At 37.9% G+C, this 22755-nt stretch overlaps 1 protein-coding gene across 1 annotated transcript in view; it reads right to left on the reverse strand.

Moving 5' to 3' along the window:
• Window positions 1-14413: 14413 nt before the first annotated feature.
• Window positions 14414-22755, reverse strand: part of FKBP14 (FKBP prolyl isomerase 14) — a 37990-nt gene continuing 29648 nt past the window's right edge. The window contains exon 4 of the mRNA XM_053714196.1: window positions 14414-15970. Within this exon, the coding sequence (XP_053570171.1) occupies window positions 15812-15970 (159 nt within the window). The 3' untranslated portion in view covers window positions 14414-15811. The remainder of the gene's footprint in view (window positions 15971-22755) is intronic.

The following is a 22755-nucleotide window of genomic DNA, read 5'->3' on the forward strand; positions in this document are numbered from 1 at the left end:
TCAGATCTGCATAGACAAGATTCATGCATTCAAGATTTATTAAAAATATGGAATATATTATATTCATGTTGGGATACAGTGCAGTACTGAATATAAAACATGCTGTATTTGTATGAATATATATATATATCAGGATTTTAAATGCTATTAATTTTAGAATAGTTAGCAATATAAATTACTTTAATGTAATATGATATTAAAAAGAATTTGATGTTTCATATTAAAATAATCAAGAAATTGACATGATGCTACCCTGTCTGGAATTTAGGTTGTAAGTGATTGATGCAAAAAGTTATGGTCTGATAAATGATCACTTTATAAAAATGTATTAAATTGTTAAAAATGTTAGAAATGGTTAAATGAATCTGTTTGTTTGTCTGCTGCCCCCCAATGGCCAAGGTCCGGTATTACAGCCAAAAAAACTTGACTGTTAAAAGATACTTCCCAGATGAACCAATCCATGTTCAGTTTCAAAGAACCAATAAGAAGGGACAAGGTTTTCAAGGGCATCCCATTTTTCACACCTATGATTAGACAATATAAGTTGTATGCAGGATAGGGGAAGGGACTGGCTGCTGAGGATTTTGCTAACTTGACTGAAAACTGTTGCGTGGGACACAGTCAAACTATAAGCAAAGTGGGCCATACTTTTTCTTATCAATTGCAATTACACTTATCTTTATATGATGTGGGACAAACACGTTTTGAAGCTGACTTATCGATTTGGTGTTCATTTTGGTAAAGTATTAAAAGATTGCTAAAAATATAGGTAAACATTTAAAACAAATATCCATTGTACTGTATGTAGCAGACTTAAATAAATAAATTGTATTTTAACCTTGTATTCATAGCCTGTGTAGTTTAAACTAAATGTTCATATATAGAATATAGATATAATCTCTGGTATTTCAATTAGAGTGTATATTGTCCTATAGTTTAACTAAGCACTGTTACAATTGTACCAGTCTTAATGTTAGTAGCTTAGTCTCACTGTGATACTTTAAATGCAATTCTGATTTGGGAGGCTATTGTGAATAAGGCAACTTTTATGAGATTTGTATAGCATATTTTAATAGTTTTAGTGTATAGTATTGATTCATATTCTTGTTCCTACAAATATATTTCAATGTGTCTATAGATATTAACTAATAAAAAGAATTCAGGAATTTATATTAATTTTATTGTCTTAGTATATGCATATTTGATTGTGGGTTTATTTTAAAGAATAATTATTAAATATATTGTGTTATAACCCGGCCATATACTGACAGGGCTGTGTTGGCCCTTGTCAACTCCCTCCAAGGACTGTGATACACTATGGCACCTTGTAAGATGGCTCCAATGGGGCTGTGTTGGCCCTTGTCAACTCCCTCCAAGGACTGTGATACACTATGGCACCTTGTCAGATGGCTCCAATGGGGCTGTGTTGGCCCTTGTCAACTCCCTCCAAGAACTGTGATGCACTCTTTCACCTTGTCAGATGGCTCCAATGGGGCTGTGCTGGCCCTTGTCAACTCCCTCAAAGGACTGTGATGCACTCTTTCACCTTGTCAGATGGCTCCAATGGGGCTGTGTTACCCCTTGTCAACTCCCTCCAAGAACTGTGATGCACTCTTTCACCTTGTCAGATGGCTCCAATGGGGCTGTGCTGGCCCTTGTCAACTCCCTCAAAGGACTGTGATACACTATGGCACCTTGTCAGATGGCTCCAATGGGGCTGATTTATCATTATGACTTTTTGAAACGTTATCTTATTTCTTTATGTTTTATGACATAATAATAAAATAAATGTCATTAATATATTATTTGTCCTCTTTATTCATGTCACTTATTAAAATCTATATTTTATGTGGTTAATCCTTAAAGGGACATGAAACCAAAAAATGGTCTTTTATGATTCAGATATATAATATAATTGTCAATAAATTTAATATTTACATCTCTTTTTTAATTTGCTACATTTTCTTGATATACTTTGCAGAAAGGTTTTTCTTTGCAAGATCATAATTAGCAGAGAACTGAGGTTCTAGATGTAGATTGTTGGTTGTGTATATATATATATTGTTTGTTTGTTTTTGGCACATCCATGTGTTCATTTATAAACTATTCGTGAATTGATGCACCTTTAACAAATGATTCCAGCATTATTAAAATGAGATAATCTATTTAAATTATGAATTTGATGGAAATAGTATCCTCTCTGTGAATCCTTAACTTAATTGTTTGCATTTCATGTCCCTTTAAGTGATGCTGACCACAATTCTTAAGGAATGGATATTCATTTCTAATGTATTTTTGTCCTTTTTACATCAACATAGACATATATAATATTTCTTAAAAAGACTATTTTTTTTTAATGTTGCCAGCACATGTATTCCAATTTCACTTATATCTTATTGTAGTAGTCTAATAAAAGCAATCACTGTGTGTAATGCACATATTTTAGCTGATTAATATCTTTCTCTTATTGTTTCTGTTTAATGATCCAACAATATATTGCTATAGGTAGGCTGACCATATTTCAACTTGAATAAGTGACACATATGATAAATAAATGTGTCATTATTCTTATTCCAAATAAATCTTTAAACATATCTGAAAACATCCCTGACATATGGATTTCTCATGTGTCCCTTTTTAAAGCGTAAAGATGGAACACCATAGCTATAGGTAACATAGAATGTATAACCAATCCCTATTTTTATAATGTATCTTGTAGCATTATGTCTGATTTAAAGGGACATGAAACACAATAATCTATTTTCTCATTTATGTCTAACATACCATTTTTAAATAATTTTCTTTGAATAAATTCTCAATTTTGCTTCAGTCTCTTTGTATCATTTGTTTAAGGAGCAGCAGGGCACTACTGGTTTCTAAATGAACACATAGATGAACCAATGACAATCGGTATATAAATATGTAGCCACCAATCAGCAGTTAGAACATCGTATTTTTCTGCTCTTGAGATTACCTCTAAACACATTTCATCAAAAGATTAAAATTAAATTTGAAAATGAAGTTCAAATTGCAATGTCGTACATAATCGTGTAACATAAAATGCTTGCTAAATAATTAATAATCCTCCGATTCTACTGAAATATATCCTTATTACCAACAATGGATTCTATTTCATATATCACAGTATTACGTTATCTAGCATGATATTCATAGATAACAATATAGCACATACTAGTTTTTAAAATATAAATACATTTCTTATTGATATGCAAAGATGTAAAATTAGTCCTTGGATTGGATGCCGTTTTCACACGATCTCGGATGCGCCTTTGATTGGCTGACGTTGTTACGTGATCTCGGATGCTCCATGTTGCTTAAGACGTCACATGCCATGCTGTAAAATGAATCCTTGTATTGGCTGACGTTTTTACGCGATCTCGGATGTGCCATGTTGCTTAAGACATTACATGCCAAGGTGTTAAATCCGTCTGATTGGATTACATAGTCCCGCAAGATTTGATTTTGCACGTAACCGACGTTTGTGAATGAGAAGACAAGTTTAAAACCATGACGAGTATGGATTGTGTCAATCATATACATTGTTGAACCATAGCTGATATTGTTGGCTGTCTCGTTGAAGAAACGAATGAAAGCAATATGTTTTTCCTGCATAATATATTTTGAGGCAAGTGCAAATCAATGAATATACTCCATCGTGTTTAATATGTTTGTCAACAATATTTTCCTTTTTATAAATAATTACTGTGTTGTGTTGAATTTTCTACATATCTAATTCCTAAAGATGCGCTATAGTATTTGAATCAAGTAATCAATATGCATTGACCTTTATCATATGCTAAATATATGAGATGCCTACTTATTCTAGATGTTATGTCCTGGTCTTTTTTCTTAAAGGGACATTATACACTCATTTTTTCGTAGCATATATGTTTTGTAGATGATCTATCTTTATAGGTCATAATGTTTTTAAAATGTATAGTTTTGCTTATTTTTAAATACCACTGCTGTGATTTTCTGACTTCTAACCAAGCCCCAAAGTTTGATGTGAATACCATCAGCTACCTTCTCCAGCTTGCTCCTGTTTGTGTAAAGGGTCTTTTCATATGCAAAAGAAGAGGGAGTGGGGAGTGTCTTATTTCCCACTTGCAATGGGCTTTCCAGCTAACTTTTCAACATAGCTAAACTGAGAGTTTCTAAGTAAGTTTTTAAACCGTTTTATAATGGATTTTTATATCAGTATCTGTGCATCTTGTTCTTTATAGTAGTGTCTATTACATGCAGTTCTATGAAAATGAGTGTACACTGTCCCTCTAATGTAAATGCTCAGTATTGTGTCATGTATGACTTCCACACTGTTAATCTCCAAATATATTACTGTGAGCATATATTTCTAATGTAACTCTTAAAAGGACATGAAACCATATTCCTTCTAAATGAAATGTCTTTCTTAAATAATTCAAACATTAGAATGTATCTTTAAGAAAATAGACTTTATTTAACACGTCAATAGAAATATGGCATACAGGCTTAGTATCCTATTCAAATATTTTCTTGTTTGAACAAGTACGTGTAGATATACCAACAATCCCTAAGGATTAGTATATGTATTATGTTTAAAGGGACAGCCAAGTCAAGCAAAACAGTAATGATTTAAATCTCAAAAAATGATTTTTTTTTTAAATATATCTCAAATGTTTATCACCAATTTATCTTAGTTCTCTTGGTATTCTTAGTTGATAGCTAAACCAAGGAGGTTCATCTGATCATTTCTTAGACCTTGAAGAGTGCATCCAATCTAAATGCATTTTGACCACTAGAGGGCATTATTTTTTGTGTTTCATATAGAAAACTTTGAGCTCATGCAGTATAGTTACCCTTGATTAATCAGTGATTGGCTGAAATGCTGGTCTGTCAAAAGAACAGAAATAAGTGCTCATTTTTCAGAGGCATAGATACAAGGTTAATCACAGAAGTAAAACGTGTATTTCTGTAAGTCTTGTTTTTCCAAACTTGATAATGCGTAATAAAGTGTTTTCTTTGTAACCAACAATAATTAATGTTATGACTGTCCCTTTAAGCTGTGCTGTTGGCATCAAAACAGTGATATGCCATCATGTATAATTGTAATGGTCATTTTGTTTGAGATTAGGGAAACAGTTTGGACATCACATCACAGAAACCAATCAATGTAATCAACAAGGATAGGTATGTGATGATGTGGTCTCCACACACTTGTAAAACACACTCTGCAAACAATCTGCCTCCATGGACCCGGTCCCATAGAAGCAGATTATATACAGAGTGTGCTCCACAAGTGAAAGAAGACCACATCATCACATACCTATCCATTACACATTAAATAACTAAATATATATATATAAAAAAAAACTTACTTCCTCTTCCTTCCCCTCTTCCCACGAGACTGAGACACTGGGGGGGGGGAAACTGCCCCCTCCGACGAGTTCTCAACGGAGATGTTTGGGGAAGAGGGGAAGGAGGAGTACTGGGATCACCCGGCTGAGGAGGAGATTGAGGATGAGATGGAGGAGGGCCAGGAGCGGATGGTCCAGCAGCAGATGGCCCAGGATCAGATGGCCCAGCAGCAGATGGTGCGTTATGCGCCTCCCGGAGGACCTGCAATATATCTTTCAGAGTAAGCAAGATTTCTCCTTGGTCTAGTCGAATCTCATCAATTGCTTCCATCAGATTGATTCTGGTTTCCACCTGTTCCCTCCGGGAGGCATGCATCTCTTCCAGAAAATCTCTTAATACCTGCAGCTCTGCTATCTCCTCCTGAGGGGCTGCTGGTGCACGGTGGCCTGCTGGTGCAGGAGGGGCTGCTGCAGGGATCTCTTCTGCAGTGGGGGCTTCTTCAGAGGATGAGGATAGAGGGATGTCTCCCAGAGGTGGCGAGTCATCTCCACCACTCTCATACCTGGGTGAAGGAGGAGCCTGTGGGTGCTGTGGTGCCTTCTCCCTGGGCTAAGACTCTGTATATTGTAGAAAGAAAGAAATCGAGATATTAGCACAGTTCCAAATAAAGATGTAAATGCTTTTGCTTACAATAGAATTACAAAGGCAGCCTCATTAATACACTTTCAAATACAACAATCAATACGATTTCTGCATTCTCCAAACCGTGTTTCTGATATCTATATGGTCAATCTGAATGTGTTTTTGCATTTGTTTTCAGTCTGTTTAAATGCACACCTAATCTGTAGCCTAGATACCAATGTGATGGGTTTTTCATGAAATGCAACTTTTGCAAGGTAATTGTGAATGCATTTACGTAATAATGTCTAAAAAAGCGTAATTGCGTTAATGATATCCTTAAATACATTCTTTTTTTTTTTTGTAAAGAGATTATTAAATGAGCTTACCGGAAGATGTGAGTGGCAGGTTCCCGATATCGACTCCTCCGATACCGGCTATGGCCACCTCGGAGATGCTGGGACGCAACATTTCCTCCCATCGGGAATATTACACAATCATTTCCGGACTGCCACCGGTCCATGTTAGATATTGGTTCTCCCTCGAGAGCTTTCTTTTGAGTTCCATTTTGCAGTCCCGGTAGCAATGCTGTATGGACTTGACATCCCTGTTCTGGACCCCCACTGCATTAATGGCATCCCTGATCTCCAGCCATAGCTTCCTCTTCTCCCTAGGGGTGGCCTTCTGAGCCTGCAGCCTCCTAGCCCTCTCCATATAAGCCTCTATGAGGGCCTCCTTCTCATCCATAGTATATCTCGCCTCCCTAGTCAGCTTGGCTTTCCCCTGTGATGTGAGCCTCTGTTTCCCGGACTGTGAAGCTCTACACTGGCCGCATACAAAATAACAAATAAAGTACTTACCAATAGGCACCCTACTACTGGAGGAAATTAACCAGTGCTGAAATATTAAACCAGAAATGAGTATATTGACAAACCAACAGGAGGAACCAAAAAAGTAAGAGTCTTTGCATCACCGATGGAAAGCTTGTTTCTAAATCCCAATTGTAGAAATATATGCCACTACCTATAATCCAAATACATCCCTCCAACAACCAATGTACTCTGAGGGGCAATGAGAATCAGAACCCCTCTCTTTGAAGAATCAAATGCACATCTTCATTCTTAAACCTCCTCTAGTGGAGGCAAAGACAAGACAGAGGTGCCAGTGAGGTGGGAGTGGTCTTATAGAGCTCTTGCAGTTTGCCTCCTTCTAGTGGCAGGGAAGAGTTATTCCCAGGAGTAATGGATCATGGACTCTCATCACTTGTATAAAATAAAAAAAATAATTCTCTGACCCAAAACCTAATTCTAAAACCTGAATATTTTCATTCCATCTTAAAACAGACAATTCCATTATAAATATTTACACAAACATGTAAAACAAAGTTCTATTTATCCAGTAATGTATAGCACAAAGAAACCAATGAACCATTATATATACACAAAGTGGATGAGTAAGAAATTGTAGCATGCTATATTTACCAGAGACAATTAGCACATTTTTCCATTGACTATGAAGCCATAACAATATTTTCCCACATCTGTATATGTAAGTGTACAACATTACTAATTGTTATTACATTTTAAAGGTTATTAATCACACACAAATATTTTATTTACATAAACACATTTTTAAATTTAAAATACAAACTAGTTTCATACACTTCAAAATGAAATATTTCTCCTGCTATTATGCTGCTTTACCTCCTCAATAGCCTTTACCTTCAAAACATTGTGTATCTTTATATGTAAGTATTTAGGCACATGTGTGGCATTACCACTTATGATATTCTTCAAAAGGTCTAAAATCCAGGATTATAACTTTGTTCAGTCCATCCTACATATACTTTGGCACAAGAATACTCAAAAATATAATCCTCTAAATATATCTAAATATTTAAAATGTTTTAATTCCTTATTTAGTCTGTGTACCACTTTATATAAACTAACTTATTACATGGAAAAACAGGGCGAAGATGAGGCGCTAAAAGAAGCACTAGAAGTTAATGATCTATGGATTAGTATACAAAAATTGTACCTAAACCTTTAAATTTTTTAAAGGTGTATGTTCCCTGGATATTATTTTGTGAAATGTCAATTTTTGATACTATGCAATTTTATGCTCACTATGAACCAAAAGGAATAAAGGTATTTGTATGTGTAGAAAATGCACTTGATAAATTACAAAGTGTTCTATAACAATTTATTATACCTCATAAAAATTAATCTCCGAAAATAGTATAGAATGAATATGGTAAACTTCCTTAATAAAAAAACAAGAAAATAAAAAATAGAATTTTTTTTTTGCGTTGCAACACTAAAAAATAGAGCTCTAAAAATACTAAATACTAAGCTAGAATGTATAGGGAAATAAAAAAAATCACAATAGAAATTCCACAATAGAAATGTTCCCAATTAGATGCGTTATGGGCTCTATTAAATTTCTACTGTATATACAAAATCATTTAAAAGTCGCTACCTCTAGCGTATTTGAAAGCCAAACTTGGTTTGTACAATTGTAACAATGTCTCTTGTTGTAACAATGTTTGTTCAAATTTTAGCAATGTCTTTTTAGTTGCAACAACGTCTTTCTTTAGTACATGCTAGTTATTGTCCACAAAAGTATAGGATGCGTATTCATGATTTTAGGAGATCAGCTTCTGACACTTAAATCGGGTAATGTGTTATATTAATATACCGCTATGGATGATTGTATCTTTTCTAAAAGTATTTCCTCATTCAAAAACTCGTTCACTAAAAATTTTTGTTCAGGTGCATCAAGTGATGTCAGACAGTATTGTTTCTCTTACCATATATTCAGTCCCGTTGTCATACGGTCTCTGTGGTCGTCTGTACAAGCTCTTCAGAGAATTTTGCTTCTGTGGCTCGGATGAGTTCCTAGGGGACAAGGTGTTTACGACAGGTAAGCTTACCCTCTGCCGTGTCTCCCAGGACATCTACACACACACATCGGCGGTAGGGGCAAATGATGGTGATGTCACACTGCTAGCAGCTTGATTACTCTATAAACTTGCGCAAGTTATTTATGACTCCTGAGGCAACTTGAACCTGCACGTAAGTACTGAATGTACGCAGGTATATATCTCCTCAATAAAAAAATTCTCTTAAGTACAGACAAGAGGTTTCTTTTTGTATATACTCCAAAGCTTCAGTCCTTGTCTTTATCCACAGGGGATAAAGGATCTCACACTTTCATCAACGAGTTTCACCAGGTGCTCTGGCTTTATCAAGATGCAGTGTGAATATCGGGTCCTCCTTGAAATGGCAATGGTCTCATTTTCATTGTTTCGCCTGTCAAAACCCTCTTATTCTAATTGACTCCATAGACTGTATATGTAACTCGATCTCATTCAGTTACTACTTTAAATATTCAAGCAATTTTTATGATGTTTTCCGTATTGCAAAGTTTGTTCCCATCATCAATCCCATTTTATTAAGCATCCGTTTTCTTTCAGTTTTTCAGCAGTTTAACTTCAAACAGACTAGCTATTTTTAGCCCATATCTCCATTCATACGGCTAAATTTAGAGTTCTGCGGCCAAAGGGGTGCGTTAGCTACGTGTGTATTTTTCCCCCCGCACCTTTTAAATACCGCTGGTATTTAGAGTTCACAGAAGGGCTGCGTTAGGCTCCAAAAAGGGAGCGTATAGCATAATTTACCGCCACTGCAACTCTCAATACCAGCGGTGCTTACGCACGCGGCCAGCTTCAAAAACGTGCTTGTGCACGATTCCCCCATAGGAAACAATGGGGCAGTTTGAGCTGAAAAAAAACCTAACACCTGCAAAAAGCAGCGTTCAGCTCCTAACGCAGCCCCATTGTTTCCTATGGGGAAACACTTCCTATGTCTGCACCTAACACCCTAACATGTACCCCGAGTCTAAACACCCCTAACCTTACACTTATTAACCCCTAATCTGCCGCCCCCACTATCGCTGACCCCTGCATATTATTTTTAACCCCTAATCTGCCGCTCCGTACACCGCCGCAACCTACGTTATCCCTATGTACCCCTAATCTGCTGCCCCTAACACGCCGACCCCTATATTATATTTATTAACCCCTAATCTGCCCCCCCAATGTCACCGCCACCTACCTACAATTATTAACCCCTAATCTGCCAACCGGACCTCACCGCTACTATAATAAATGTATTAACCCCTAATCAGCCTCACTCCCGCCTCAAAAACCCTATAATAAATAGTATTAACCCCTAATCTGCCCTCCCTAACATCGCCGACACCTAACTTCAAGTATTAACCCCTAATCTGCCGACCGGACCTCGCCGCTACTCTAATAAATGTATTAACCCCTAAAGCTAAGTCTAACCCTAACACCCCCCTAAGTTAAATATAATTTTATTCTAACGAAATAAATTAAATCTTATTAAATAAATTATTCCTATTTAAAGCTAAATACTTACCTGTAAAATAAACCCTAATATAGCTACAATATAAAGAATAATTAATTATATTGTAGCTATTTTAGGATTAATATTTATTTTACAGGCAACTTTGCATTTATTTTAACCAGGTACAATAGCTATTAAATAGTTAATAACTATTTAATAGCTACCTAGTTAAAATAAATACAAAATTACCTGTAAAATAAATCCTAAATTACAATTAAACCTAACACTACACTATCAATAAATAAATTAACTAAACTATCTACAATTATCTACAATTAAATACAAATAAATACACTAACTAAAGTACAAAAAATAAAAAAAGAACTGTTACAAAAAATAAAAAAATAATTTACAAACATTATAAAAATATTACAACAATTTTAAGCTAATTACACCTACTCTAAGCCCCCTAAAAAATAAAGCCCCCCAAAATAAAAAAATGTCCTACCCTATTCTAAAATAAAAATTGTAAAGCTCTTTTACCTTACCAGCCCTTAAAAGGGCCTTTTGCGGGGCATGCCCCAAAGAATTCTGCTCTTTTGCCTATAAAAAAAAAACCATACAATACCCCCCCAACATTACAACCCACCACCCACATACCCCTAATCTAACCCAAACCCCCCTTAAATAAACCTAACACTAAGCCCCTGAAGATCTCCCTACCTTATCTTCACCACGCCGGGTATCACCGATCCGTCCAGAAGAGGATCCGAAGTCTTCATCGTATCCGGCAAGAAGAGCTCCTCCAGAGGGTCCAAAGTCTTCCTCCTATCCGGGCAGAAGAGGACATCCAGACCGGCAGACATCTTGATCCAAGCGGCATCTTCTATCTTCTTCCATCCGGCGCGGAGCGGGTCCATCTTCAAGCAGCCGACGCGGAGCCATCCTTCCTCACCGACGTCCAAAGTTCGAATGAAGGTTCCTTTAAGGGACGTCATCCAAGATGGCGTCCCTCGAATTCCGATTGGCTGATAGGATTCTATCAGCCAATCGTAATTAAGGTAGGAATAATCTGATTGGCTGATGGAATCAGCCAATCAGATTGAAGTTCAATTGGATTGGCTGATCTAATCAGCCAATCAGATTGAGCTTGCATTCTATTGGCTGTTCCGATCCGCCAATAGAATGCAAGCTCAATCTGATTGGCTGATTGGATCAGCCAATCCGATTGAACTTCAATCGGATTGGCTGATTCCATCAGCCAATCAGATTATTCCTACCTTAATTCCGATTGGCTGATAGAATCCTATCAGCCAATCGGAATTCGAGGGACGCCATCTTGGATGACGTCCCTTAAAGGAACCTTCATTCGGACTTAGGACGTCGGTGAGGAAGGATGGCTCCGCGTCGGCTGCTTGAAGATGGACCCGCTCCGCGCCAGATGGAAGAAGATAGAAGATGCCGCTTGGATCAAGATGTCTGCCGGTCCGGATGTCCTCTTCTGCCCGGATAGGAGGAAGACTTTGGACCCTCTGGAGGAGCTCTTCTTGCCGGATACGATGAAGACTTCGGACCCTCTTCTGGACGGATCGGTGATACCCGGCGTGGTGAAGACAAGGTAGGGAGATCTTCAGGCGCTTAGTGTTAGGTTTATTTAAGGGGGGTTTGGGTTAGATTAGGGGTATGTGGGTGGTGGGTTGTAATGTTGGGGGGGGGGGTATTGTATGTTTTTTTTTTACAGGCAAAAGAGCAGAATTCTTTGGGGCATGCCCCGCAAAAGGCCCTTTTAAGGGCTGGTAAGGTAAAAGAGCTTTACAATTTTTATTTTAGAATAGGGTAGGGCATCTTTTTATTTTGGGGGGCTTTGTTATTTTTTTAGGGGGCTTAGAGTAGGTGTAATTAGCTTAAAATTGTTTTAATATTTTTATAATGTTTGTAAATTATTTTTTTATTTTTTGTAACAGTTCTTTTTTTTATTTTTTGTACTTTAGTTAGTGTATTTATTTGTATTTAATTGTAGATAATTGTAGATAGTTTAGTTAATTTATTTATTGATAGTGTAGTGTTAGGTTTAATTGTAACTTAGGTTAGGATTTATTTTACAGGTAATTTTGTATTTATTTTAACTAGGTAGCTATTAAATAGTTATTAACTATTTAATAGCTATTGTACCTGGTTAAAATAAATACAAAGTTGCCTGTAAAATAAATATAAATCCTATAATAGCTACAATATAATTATTATTTATATTGTAGCTATATTAGGGTTTATTTTACAGGTAAGTATTTAGCTTTAAATAGGAATAATTTATTTAATAAGATTTATTTTATTTTGTTAGATTTAAATTATATTTAACTTAGGGGGGTGTTTGGGTTAGACTTAGCTTTAGGGGTTAATACATTTATTAGAGTAGCGGCAAGGTCCGGTCGGCAGAAGGGGTTAATACTTGAAGTTAGGTGTCGGCGATGTTAGGGAGGGCAGATGTGGGGGGGCCTCGGTTTAGGGGTACATAGGTAGTTTATGGGTGTTAGTGTACTTTAGAGCACAGTAGTTAAGAGCTTTATGAACCGGCGTTAGCCCAGAAAGCTCTTAACTCCTGGCTTTTCTCTGTGGCTGGAGTCTTGTCGTTAGATTTCTAACGCTCACTTCAGCCAAGACTCTAAATACCGGCGTTAGAAAGATCCCATTGAAAAGATAGGATACGCAAATGGCGTAGGGGGATCTGCGGTATGGAAAAGTCACGGCTGGAAAGTGAGCGTTAGACCCTTTCCTGACTGACTCTAAATACCAGCGGGCGGCCAAAACCAGCGTTAGGACCCCCTAACGCTGGTTTTGACGGCTAACGCAGAACTCTAAATCTAGGCGATAATGCTCTCCATATAGAGGCATTTGTTATTCATATTTTTAAGCATATATTTAACTTTGGATTTTGTAACAACATTAATAAAATTAACTTTATAAACTGTCACTATTCATTAAGAATGTGACTATCCAAAATTATATATCACTGGCTTGACCCCGATTGTGTATTAGAGTTATTCTATATGTGGTCCCTTGAAAAGGATTGTGTATCGATAATACCTTCCTAATTTGGGGTATAGTATCTATTGGAACTAGGCAAGCATATATTGACATGCAATAGCTATTTAAATAGGTCTATGCATTAAGAAGGAAGTGCAGATTAAGTAGATGCGAGGTATACTCATACATGCAGTTGAAACTCATGGAGGCAGAATGTAAGGGTCAGGTCTAAATAACGGAGTGGAGTGTGCTGATATTTCACAGTAATTCCCTCGATCTGTGAATGCCTTAGTAAACATTTATCATTATATCCCTATGGTGGTGACAAAATTGTGAATTATGTGATTCATATCCATCTCCATTCAAATGTAGTGCTAACTTTCCTAGATACAAAAAATATATTTACCTAAATATCTGTTAATGGGTGCATTTATATTTTAAGATATTAAAATACAAACTAGTTTCATACACTTCAAAACGAAATATTATTTCTCCTGCTTTACCTCCTCAATAGCCTTTACCTTCAAAGCATTGTGTATCTTTATATGTAAGTATTTAGGCACATGTGTGGCATTACCACTTATGATATTCTTCAAAAGGTCTAAAATCTAGGATTAGAACTTTTAGTCCATCCTACATATACTTTGGCACAAAAATATAATCCTTTTACCATCTAAAATGTTTTAAATTCCTTATTTAGTCTGTGTACCACTTTATATAAAACTAACTTATTATATGGACAACTTCAAACTTTTTTTTTCTTTTTTTTTTAAATCAAATAAAGCCCTTTGGTTTTGCCTGTCTTAGGGCCTCTTACAAGGAATAGTGGAGTAGATTCTACTCTAGTGGAAAAGCTTTTAAGCATATATTATCTATATTCTACATTATTGGTTAGTTGAAAACTCTTAAATCTAGGTCTTTCTAGGCTATCATCTGATTTCAAGCACTGCTTTGCAGGAAATTCTGATCAGGGACCAAAATGCAAACATTGTGTGTTACTGTAGAATGCCAAAAATATAACCAAATGTATATAGAAATCAACATACAGGTTAAAAAAATAAAAGTTTATTATTATTAATCATGAAAATCTCTTGGAGTCCGTGTTAAGATTTTTTTTATGAAATGTGAAGAAAAATAGTATATTTTTAACTGAACTTTTAACATATGAACTAGTATCTGATGGTCCTAAAAAAGTAAAAATGTATTATTAGGTAGAGCAGAAGAGTCAACTCTGTTCTATGAAAGTTAAATTATCACCACAACAATTTTTTCTTACACTTTTATTTGAGCAATATTAAAACAAAAACATAGAAAAACTTCAAACATAAATGTATAAATATTATTCTATCAAAATGAGTCATAGAAACTTAAAAAGGAAAAAAAGATTTTGTTCCCATATTACTGCTCAGTATTTTGTGGATAATGGTATCAGTTAACAAAGATGCATATAAAACAGAAAACACTAAAAAAAAATTCAACTCGAAATACCCTCAACATTTTTTGACTGTGCATAGAAAAAAAACCCCACTAAAATATTTTGCTTGCTTAGTTTGTAATTTAACGCGTGTTTTTTGCACTGCCTCCAGATAGAATGAAGTGAATCTAGGCAGAATCCTTGCTACACACTGAGAGCATGATCAGTGGAGCAGCTCATTTTTATCTGTCCTACAATTGGCCACAGCAAAATAGGTACATTAATATCAAAGAGGCTTTTCAGGACTGTAACAATATTACAGTTTTAATTTCTTTTCACACATTTCTTTAGTGTGCAGATCTATTGCAATGCAGTCTTTTGGTAGCTAATGAATGTATCAAATACTTTAATGTCATTTTGATTATGATCCATTAACCCATTAAAGAAAATATCAAAACTTACAAATAAAAAAAACAAACAAAAAAAAACTATACTGGCAGTCTTTCAAACAGAAGTGATGTGGTATATTGAACAGTTTATATTGTAACAAGGTTCAACATGGAAAATTACAACTTCAAATGTTTTTGTACCTGCAGTTTACCACTTGTAACTAAAGCAAAATGTGAGAATTCTATTGACTGAGCAGGGCTAGTAGTAATACCAGGTTGGCACTTACATATACAAAAGGCAATGTGAACAGACTTTAATCTATGAATATTAGACACTGCAATAAGTGCCCAGTATTGGATATAGAACTGTAGGATATTTTTGCTTTTGCATTCTGAACCAACAAAGCAGCAATTAAAAACTCAGATAACAAATCCTATTGTTTCATATTTGCTGCAGTTAGAAGAATAGTTTTTTTTAAAGTTAAAAAGGACAGACAAGTACTCTTTGATAACTCTGAGGTAATAATTACTAAGCATAGATCCATACATCCTATAAGCTGGTTCTGAACTTCGCTGAATATTGTAAGATCTAAGCAACACAAGTTTCACTGCTCCCTAAAGTATTTGCAGCACACAAACAGTTCTTAAAGCTCATCGTGAACATATGTAAATTCTCTGGAAGAAATAAATCCATCGTTATCCTCATCTTCTTTTTCAAAAATACTCTCAACAAGGACTTCATGATGGGTTTCATTTACAGCAGTTCCATGCCTCTCAAACTCACTCTTCAAATAGGCTTTTACCTGGAAAGAACAAAAGAAGGTGCAAAAAAAAAAAACACTTTTTTATTTAATACTTTTGGTAAGCAAATATATTTTAAAAAACAGAATTTATGCTTACCTGATAAATTACTTTCTCTTGTGGTGTATCCAGTCCACGGATTCATCCTTTACTTGTGGGATATTCTCCTTCCTAACAGGAAGTGGCAAAGAGAGCACACAGCAGAGCTGTCCATATAGCTCCCCTTCTAGCTCCACCCCCCAGTCATTCGACCGAAGGTTAGGAAGAAAAAGGAGAAACCATAGGGTGCAGTGGTGACTGTAGTTTAAAAATAAAAACCACCTGTCTTAAAAGGACAGGGCGGGCCGTGGACTGGATACACCACAAGAGAAAGTAATTTAGCAGGTAAGCATAAATTCTGTTTTCTCTTGTAAGGTGTATCCAGTCCACGGATTCATCCTTTACTTGTGGGATACCAATACCACAGCTTTAGGACACGGATGAAGGGAGGGAACAAGACAGGTACCTTAAACGGAAGGCACCACTGCTTGTAAAACCTTTCTCCCAAAAATAGCCTCCGAAGAAGCAAAAGTATCGAATTTGTAAAATTTGGAAAAAGTATGCAGCGAAGACCAAGTTGCTGCCTTACAAATCTGTTCAACAGAAGCCTCATTTTTAAAAGCCCATGTGGAAGCCACTGCTCTGGTAGAATGAGCAGTAATTTTTTCAGGAGGCTGTTGGCCAGCAGTCTCATAGGCCAAACGGATTATGCTTTTCAGCCAAAAGGAAAGAGAGGTAGCGGTCGCCTTTTGACCTCTCCTCTTACCAGAATAGATAAAAAACAAAGAAGTTGTTAGTCTTTAATCCTTAGTTGCTTGTAAATAGAACTTTAAAGCACGAACCACATCAAGATTGTGTAACAGACGTTCCTTCTTTGAAGAAGGATTAGGACACAGAAGGAACAACAATTTCCTGGTTAATATTCTTATTAGACACAACCTTAGGAAGAAAACCAGGTTTGGTACGCAAAACTACCTTATCTGCATGGAACACCAAGTAAGGTGAGTCACACTGTAAAGCAGATAATTCTGAAACTCTTCGCGCAGAATAGATAGCTACCAAAAACAAAAAACTTTCCAAGATAAAAGCTTAATATCTATGGAATGTAAAGGTTCAAACGGAACCCCTTGCAGAACTGAAAGAACTAAATTCAGACTCCATGGCGGAGCCACAGGTCTATAAACAGGCTTGATTCTGACTAAAGCCTGAGTAAACGCTTGAACGTCTGGTACCTCCGCCAGACGTGTGTGTAAAAGAATAGACAAAGCAGATATCTGTCCTTTTAAAGAACTAGCTGACAATCCTTTCTCCAATCCATCTTGGAGAAAAGACAATATCCTGGGAATCCTAATCTTACTCCATGAGTAGCCCTTGGATTCGCACCAACAAAGATATTTTCGCCAAATCTTATGGTAGATTTTCCTGGTGACAGGCTTTCTAGCCTGAATCAGGGTATCGATAACCGACTCAGAGAAACCACGCTTAGATAGAATTAGGCGCTCTAATTTCTCTGCGTCTGACTGCTTGGAGATTGATTTGGATATTTGAAAGGACCTTGAAGTAGAAGGTCCTGCCTCATTGGCAGAGTCCATGGTGGAACGGATGACATGTCCACCAGGTCTGCATACCAAGTCCTGCGTGGCCACGCAGGTGCTATTAGAATCACCGACGCCCTCTCCTGCTTGATTCTGGCAACCAGACGAGGAAGGAGAGGAAACGGTGGAAACACATAGGCCAGATTGAAGGACCAAGGCGCTGCTAGAGCATCTATCAACACCGCCTGGTGATCCCGGGACCTGGACCCGTAAAGAGGAAGTTTGGTATTCTGACGGGACGCCATCAGATCCAATTCTGGAGTGCCCCATAGCGGAGTCAGCTGGGCAAATACCTCCGGGTGGAGTTCCCACTCCCCCGGATGAAAAGTCTGACGACTTAGAAAATCCGCTTCCCAGTTGTCTACTCCTGGGATGTGAATTGCTGAGAGGTGGCAAGAGTGATCCTCCGCCCACCTGATTATTTTGGTTACTTCCATCATTGCTAGGGGACTCCTTGTTCCCCCTTGATGGTTGATGTAAGCTACAGTCGTGATGTTGATGAATTAGGCCGCAGCTAGCTGAGGCCATGCCTGAAGAGCGTTGAATATTGCCCTCAGTTCCAGAATGTTTATCGGGAGAAGAGCTTCTTCCCGAGACCATAAGCCCTGAGCTTTCAGGGAGTCCCAGACAGCACCCCAGCCCAACAGACTGGCGTCGGTCGTTACGATGATCCACTCTGGTCTGCGGAAACACATTCCCTGAGACAGGTGAATGTGAGACAACCACCAGAGAAGAGAATCTCTGGTCCCCCGGTCCAACTGTATTTGAGGAGACAAATCTGCATAATCCCCATTCCACTGTTTGAGCATGCATAGTTGCAGTGGTCTGAGGTGTATCCGAGCAAAAGGGACTATGTCCATTGCCGCTACCATTAGTCCGATTGTCTCCATGCACTGAGCTACAGACGGCCGAGGAATGGAATGAAGAGCTCGGCAAATAGTTAAGAGTTTTAACTTTCTGACCTCCGTCAGAAATATTTTAATTTCTACCGAGTCTATTAGTGTTCCTAGGAAGGGAACTTTTGTGAGGGGGGAGAGAGAACTCTTTTTGATGTTCACCTTCCACCCGTGAGACCTCAGAAAGGCCACTACGATTTCCGTGTGAGACTTGGCTCTTTGGAAAGTTGACGCCTGAATTAAGATGTCGGCTATGCCCCGCGGTCTTAGCACCGCCAGGAGGGACCCTAGCACCTTTGTGAAAATTCTGGGAGCAGTGGCCAACCCGAAAGGGAGAGCCACAAACTGAAAATGCTTGTCCAGAAAGGCAAACCTGAGAAACTGGTGATGATCTTTGTGGATAGGAATGTGTAGATACGCATCCTTTAGATCCACGGTAGTCATATATTGACCCTCCTGGATCATTGGTAAGATTGTCCGAATGGTCTCCATCTTGAATGATGGGACTCTGAGGAATTTGTTTAGAATTTTGAGATCCAGGATTGGTCTGAAAGTTCCTTCTTTTTTGGGAACCACAAACAGGTTTGAGTAAAACCCCAGCCCTTGTTCCGCAATTGGAACTGGGTGGATCACTCCCATTGTATGTAGGTCTTCTACACAGCGTAAGAACGCCTCTTTCTTTGTCGTGTCTGTAGACAGACGAGAAATATGGAACCTTCCCCTTGGAGGGGAGTCCTTGAATTCTAGAAGATATCCCTGGGATACAATCTTTAAGGCCCAGGGATCGTGTACGTCTCTTGCCCAGGCCTGAGCGAAGAGAGAGAGTCTGCCCCCTACTAGATCCCATCCCGGATCGGGGGCTACCCCTTCATGCTGTCTTGGAGGCAGCTGCAGGCTTCTTGGCCTGTTTACCCTTGTTCCAGCCCTGGTAAGGTTTCCAGACTGCCCTGGGTTGTGAAGTGTTACCCTCTTGCTTTGCAGCAGGGGAGGATGAAGCGAGACCGCTCCTGAAAATTTCGAAAGGAACGAAAATTATTTTGTTTGTTCTTTGTCTTAAAGGACTTGTCCTGAGGGAGAGCATGGCCTTTTCTCCCAGTGATTTCTGAGATAATCTCTTTCAATTCAGGCCCGAAAAGGGTCTTTCCTTAGAAAGGGATGTTCAGCAGTTTGGATTTTGACGACACATCGGCCGACCAGGACTTGAGCCATAGCGCCCCAGAATGGCGAAACCTGAATTCTTTGCCGCTAACTTAGCTAGTTGGAAAGCGGCATCTGTGATAAAAGAATTAGCCAGTTTAAGAGCCTTAATTCTGTCCATAATATTCTCATATGAGGTCTCCGTCTGGAGCGCATCTTCCAGCGCTTCGAACCAGAAAGCAGCTGCAGTAGTTACAGGAACAATGCACTCTATAGGTTGGAGAAGAAAACCTTGATGAACAAAAATTTTCTTAAGTAAACCCTCTAACTTTTTATCCATAGGGTAATTAAAAGCACAACTGTCCTCAATTGGTATGGTTGTGCGTTTAGCAAGTGAAGAAACAGCCCCCTCCACCTTAGGGACCGTCTGCCACGAGTCCCGCGTGGTGTCAGATATGGGGAACATTTTCTTAAAAACAGGAGGGGGAACAAAGGGGACGCCTGGTCTATCCCACTCCCTAGTTACTATATCCGCAATCCTCTTAGGGACCGGGAACACATCAGTGTAAACAGGAACTTCTAGGTACTTGTCCATTTTACACAATTTCTCTGGAACCACCAAAGGGTCACAGTCATCCAGAGTAACTAATACCTCCCTGAGTAATAAGCAGAGGTGTTCTAGTTTAAATTTAAAAGCCAACGTATCTGAGTCTGTCTGAGGAGCAACCTTTCCCGAATCGGAAATTTCTCCCTCAGACAGCACATCCCTCGCCCCCATTTCAGAGCGTTGAGAGTGTATATCGGATAGGGCTACTAAAGCGTCAGAATGCTCATAATCTGTTCTTAAAACAGAGCTATCACGCTTTGCAGGTAACACGGGCAGCTTAGATAAAAATACTGAGAGGGTATTATCCATAACTGCCGCCAAATCTTGTAAGATAAAAGAGTTAGATGCGCTAGAGGTGCTAGGCGTCGCTTGAGCGGGCGTAACTGGTTGTGACACTTGGGGAGAGGTCAACGGGCTAACCTCATTACCTTCTGTCTGAGAATCATCTTGGGCCACATTTTTAAGTGCAACAATATGGTCTTTAAAATGTATAGGCATATCAGTACACGTGGGACACATTTTGAGAGGGGGTTCCACCATGGCTTCTAAACACATTGAACAAGGATTTTCCTTGGTGACAGACATGTTTAACAGACTAGTAGTAAGACAAACAGGCTTAGAAATCACATTAATCAAGCAAAAAACACACTTTGCAAAAAAGCGTTACTGTGCCTTTAAGAAATAAAAAAGGCACACAATTTTCCAAAACAGTGAAAAATGCACCAAACTTTCTGAAATTTTCACAGTATGTACCTAAAGCATTGGTAAGATTGCACAACTAGCAAAAAAAAAAAAAAAAAAAAAAAAAAAAAAAAAAAAAAAAATCGATTAACCCCTTAATGCCCAAACCAGATAAATAGTAAGCTAACAGACCGGTTAAAACAAATTTAGCACCTTGCCACAGCTCTGCTGTGGCCCTACCTTCCCTTAGGAGTCAGATTTATGGGGAAAAAGCTTCTTATGGGTCCTCAAACTGTAGCAGGAGTCACCATGTGAACACAGCCTGAAGATCTAGTCAATCTAACTGCGCATCTGAGGCGCGAAATTAGGCCCCTCCCACCTTACTCCGGTGCTGTGAGGCCTAAAGAAACACTCCTAAGAGTTATAATATTAGCCATGTGGGTAACAACCCCTGAAAGAAACCCAAAGGGACCTTCTAAGTGTCTCAAAAACGATCTTTATAGGTAAAAACCGTTTGCCATAAAAAAGTGTCAACTTGCCATAAAATAGTGTCAACCAGCAAAAATTAGCCCTGTTATGTAAGCTTGTAATTCCATACTTAGTCTCTGAATAAAGCTTACCCTTTCCTCATGGGGATCTTATCAGTCCTTTTCTAGCATTATCACAGTCTTGTCTAGAAATAAATGACTGAACATACCTTATTGCAGCCTAACCTGCAAACCGTTCCCCCCAACTGAAGTTTTCTTGTACTCCTCAATTCCCTGTGTGGGAACAGCAGTGGATTTTAGTTACAACATGCTAAAATCATCTTCCTCTCTGCAGAAATCTTCATCTCTTTTCTACTGGAGAGTAAATAGTACACACCGGTACCATTTAAAATAACAAACTTTTGCTTGTAGAACAAAAACTACAAATCTAACACCACATTCACTTTACCCTTCCGAGAGGGACCCTATTGCTTAGAGCCGGCAAAGAGAATGACTGGGGGGTGGAGCGAGAGGGGGAGCTATATGGACAGCTCTGCTGTGTGCTCTCTTTGCCACTTCCTGTTAGGAAGGAGAATATCCCACAAGTAAAGGATGAATCCGTGGACTGGATACACCTTACAAGAGAAATAAAGGATGCAAAATTTATGTAGAAGGCTTTTATGTGGTAGAAACCATGCTGCAGTTGGTGGCATACAAATGCCTACTGCATTACCACAGTTTATGATTGCCTCCTGCCATTATTTTAAAAGGTGCATTTAAATTTAAAAATGTTTAAATTAAAAAAAAGGGAGCTGCTATGCCATATATCTATCCTATTTTTGTGGAAGACAATTCTTAAAAAAAAAAAAAGGGACATTAATGAATTCAGATTATAAAATTTAAAATGTTTAATTATACATAGTAAAACAACTTCCCAGAATTTACAAACCTAAATATGCCACATATATGTCCCTAATTTACATCAGCAGATCAGATATGGAACTTTAACTAATAAAATGGAAGTGGCTATCCTCGTCTCCTTGTCCATATTATCCATTAAAAAAAACCAATTGTAATAAACATTCAAAACATCTTTACTCGCACTTTGTATGGTAATGTGCTCCAAGAATGCAATAATAAAAAAAATATTGCAGATACAAGGCTTTAATGTCCCTTTAAATACAGACATTTAAATAAAACACCAGTTATAAAACAGCATATCCTCTGATCCTTTGGAGTACTGCAGGGCTCTGTCTTGGGTCCCTTGCTTTTTCTATCTATACATCCTCCCTTGGAAAACTCATATCATACTTTGGGTTCCATTACCACTTATATGCTGAAGATACCAAAATCTATCTTTTCTCT

Source organism: Bombina bombina, chromosome 5, assembly GCF_027579735.1.
Source record: "Bombina bombina isolate aBomBom1 chromosome 5, aBomBom1.pri, whole genome shotgun sequence".
NCBI lineage: Eukaryota > Metazoa > Chordata > Amphibia > Anura > Bombinatoridae > Bombina > Bombina bombina.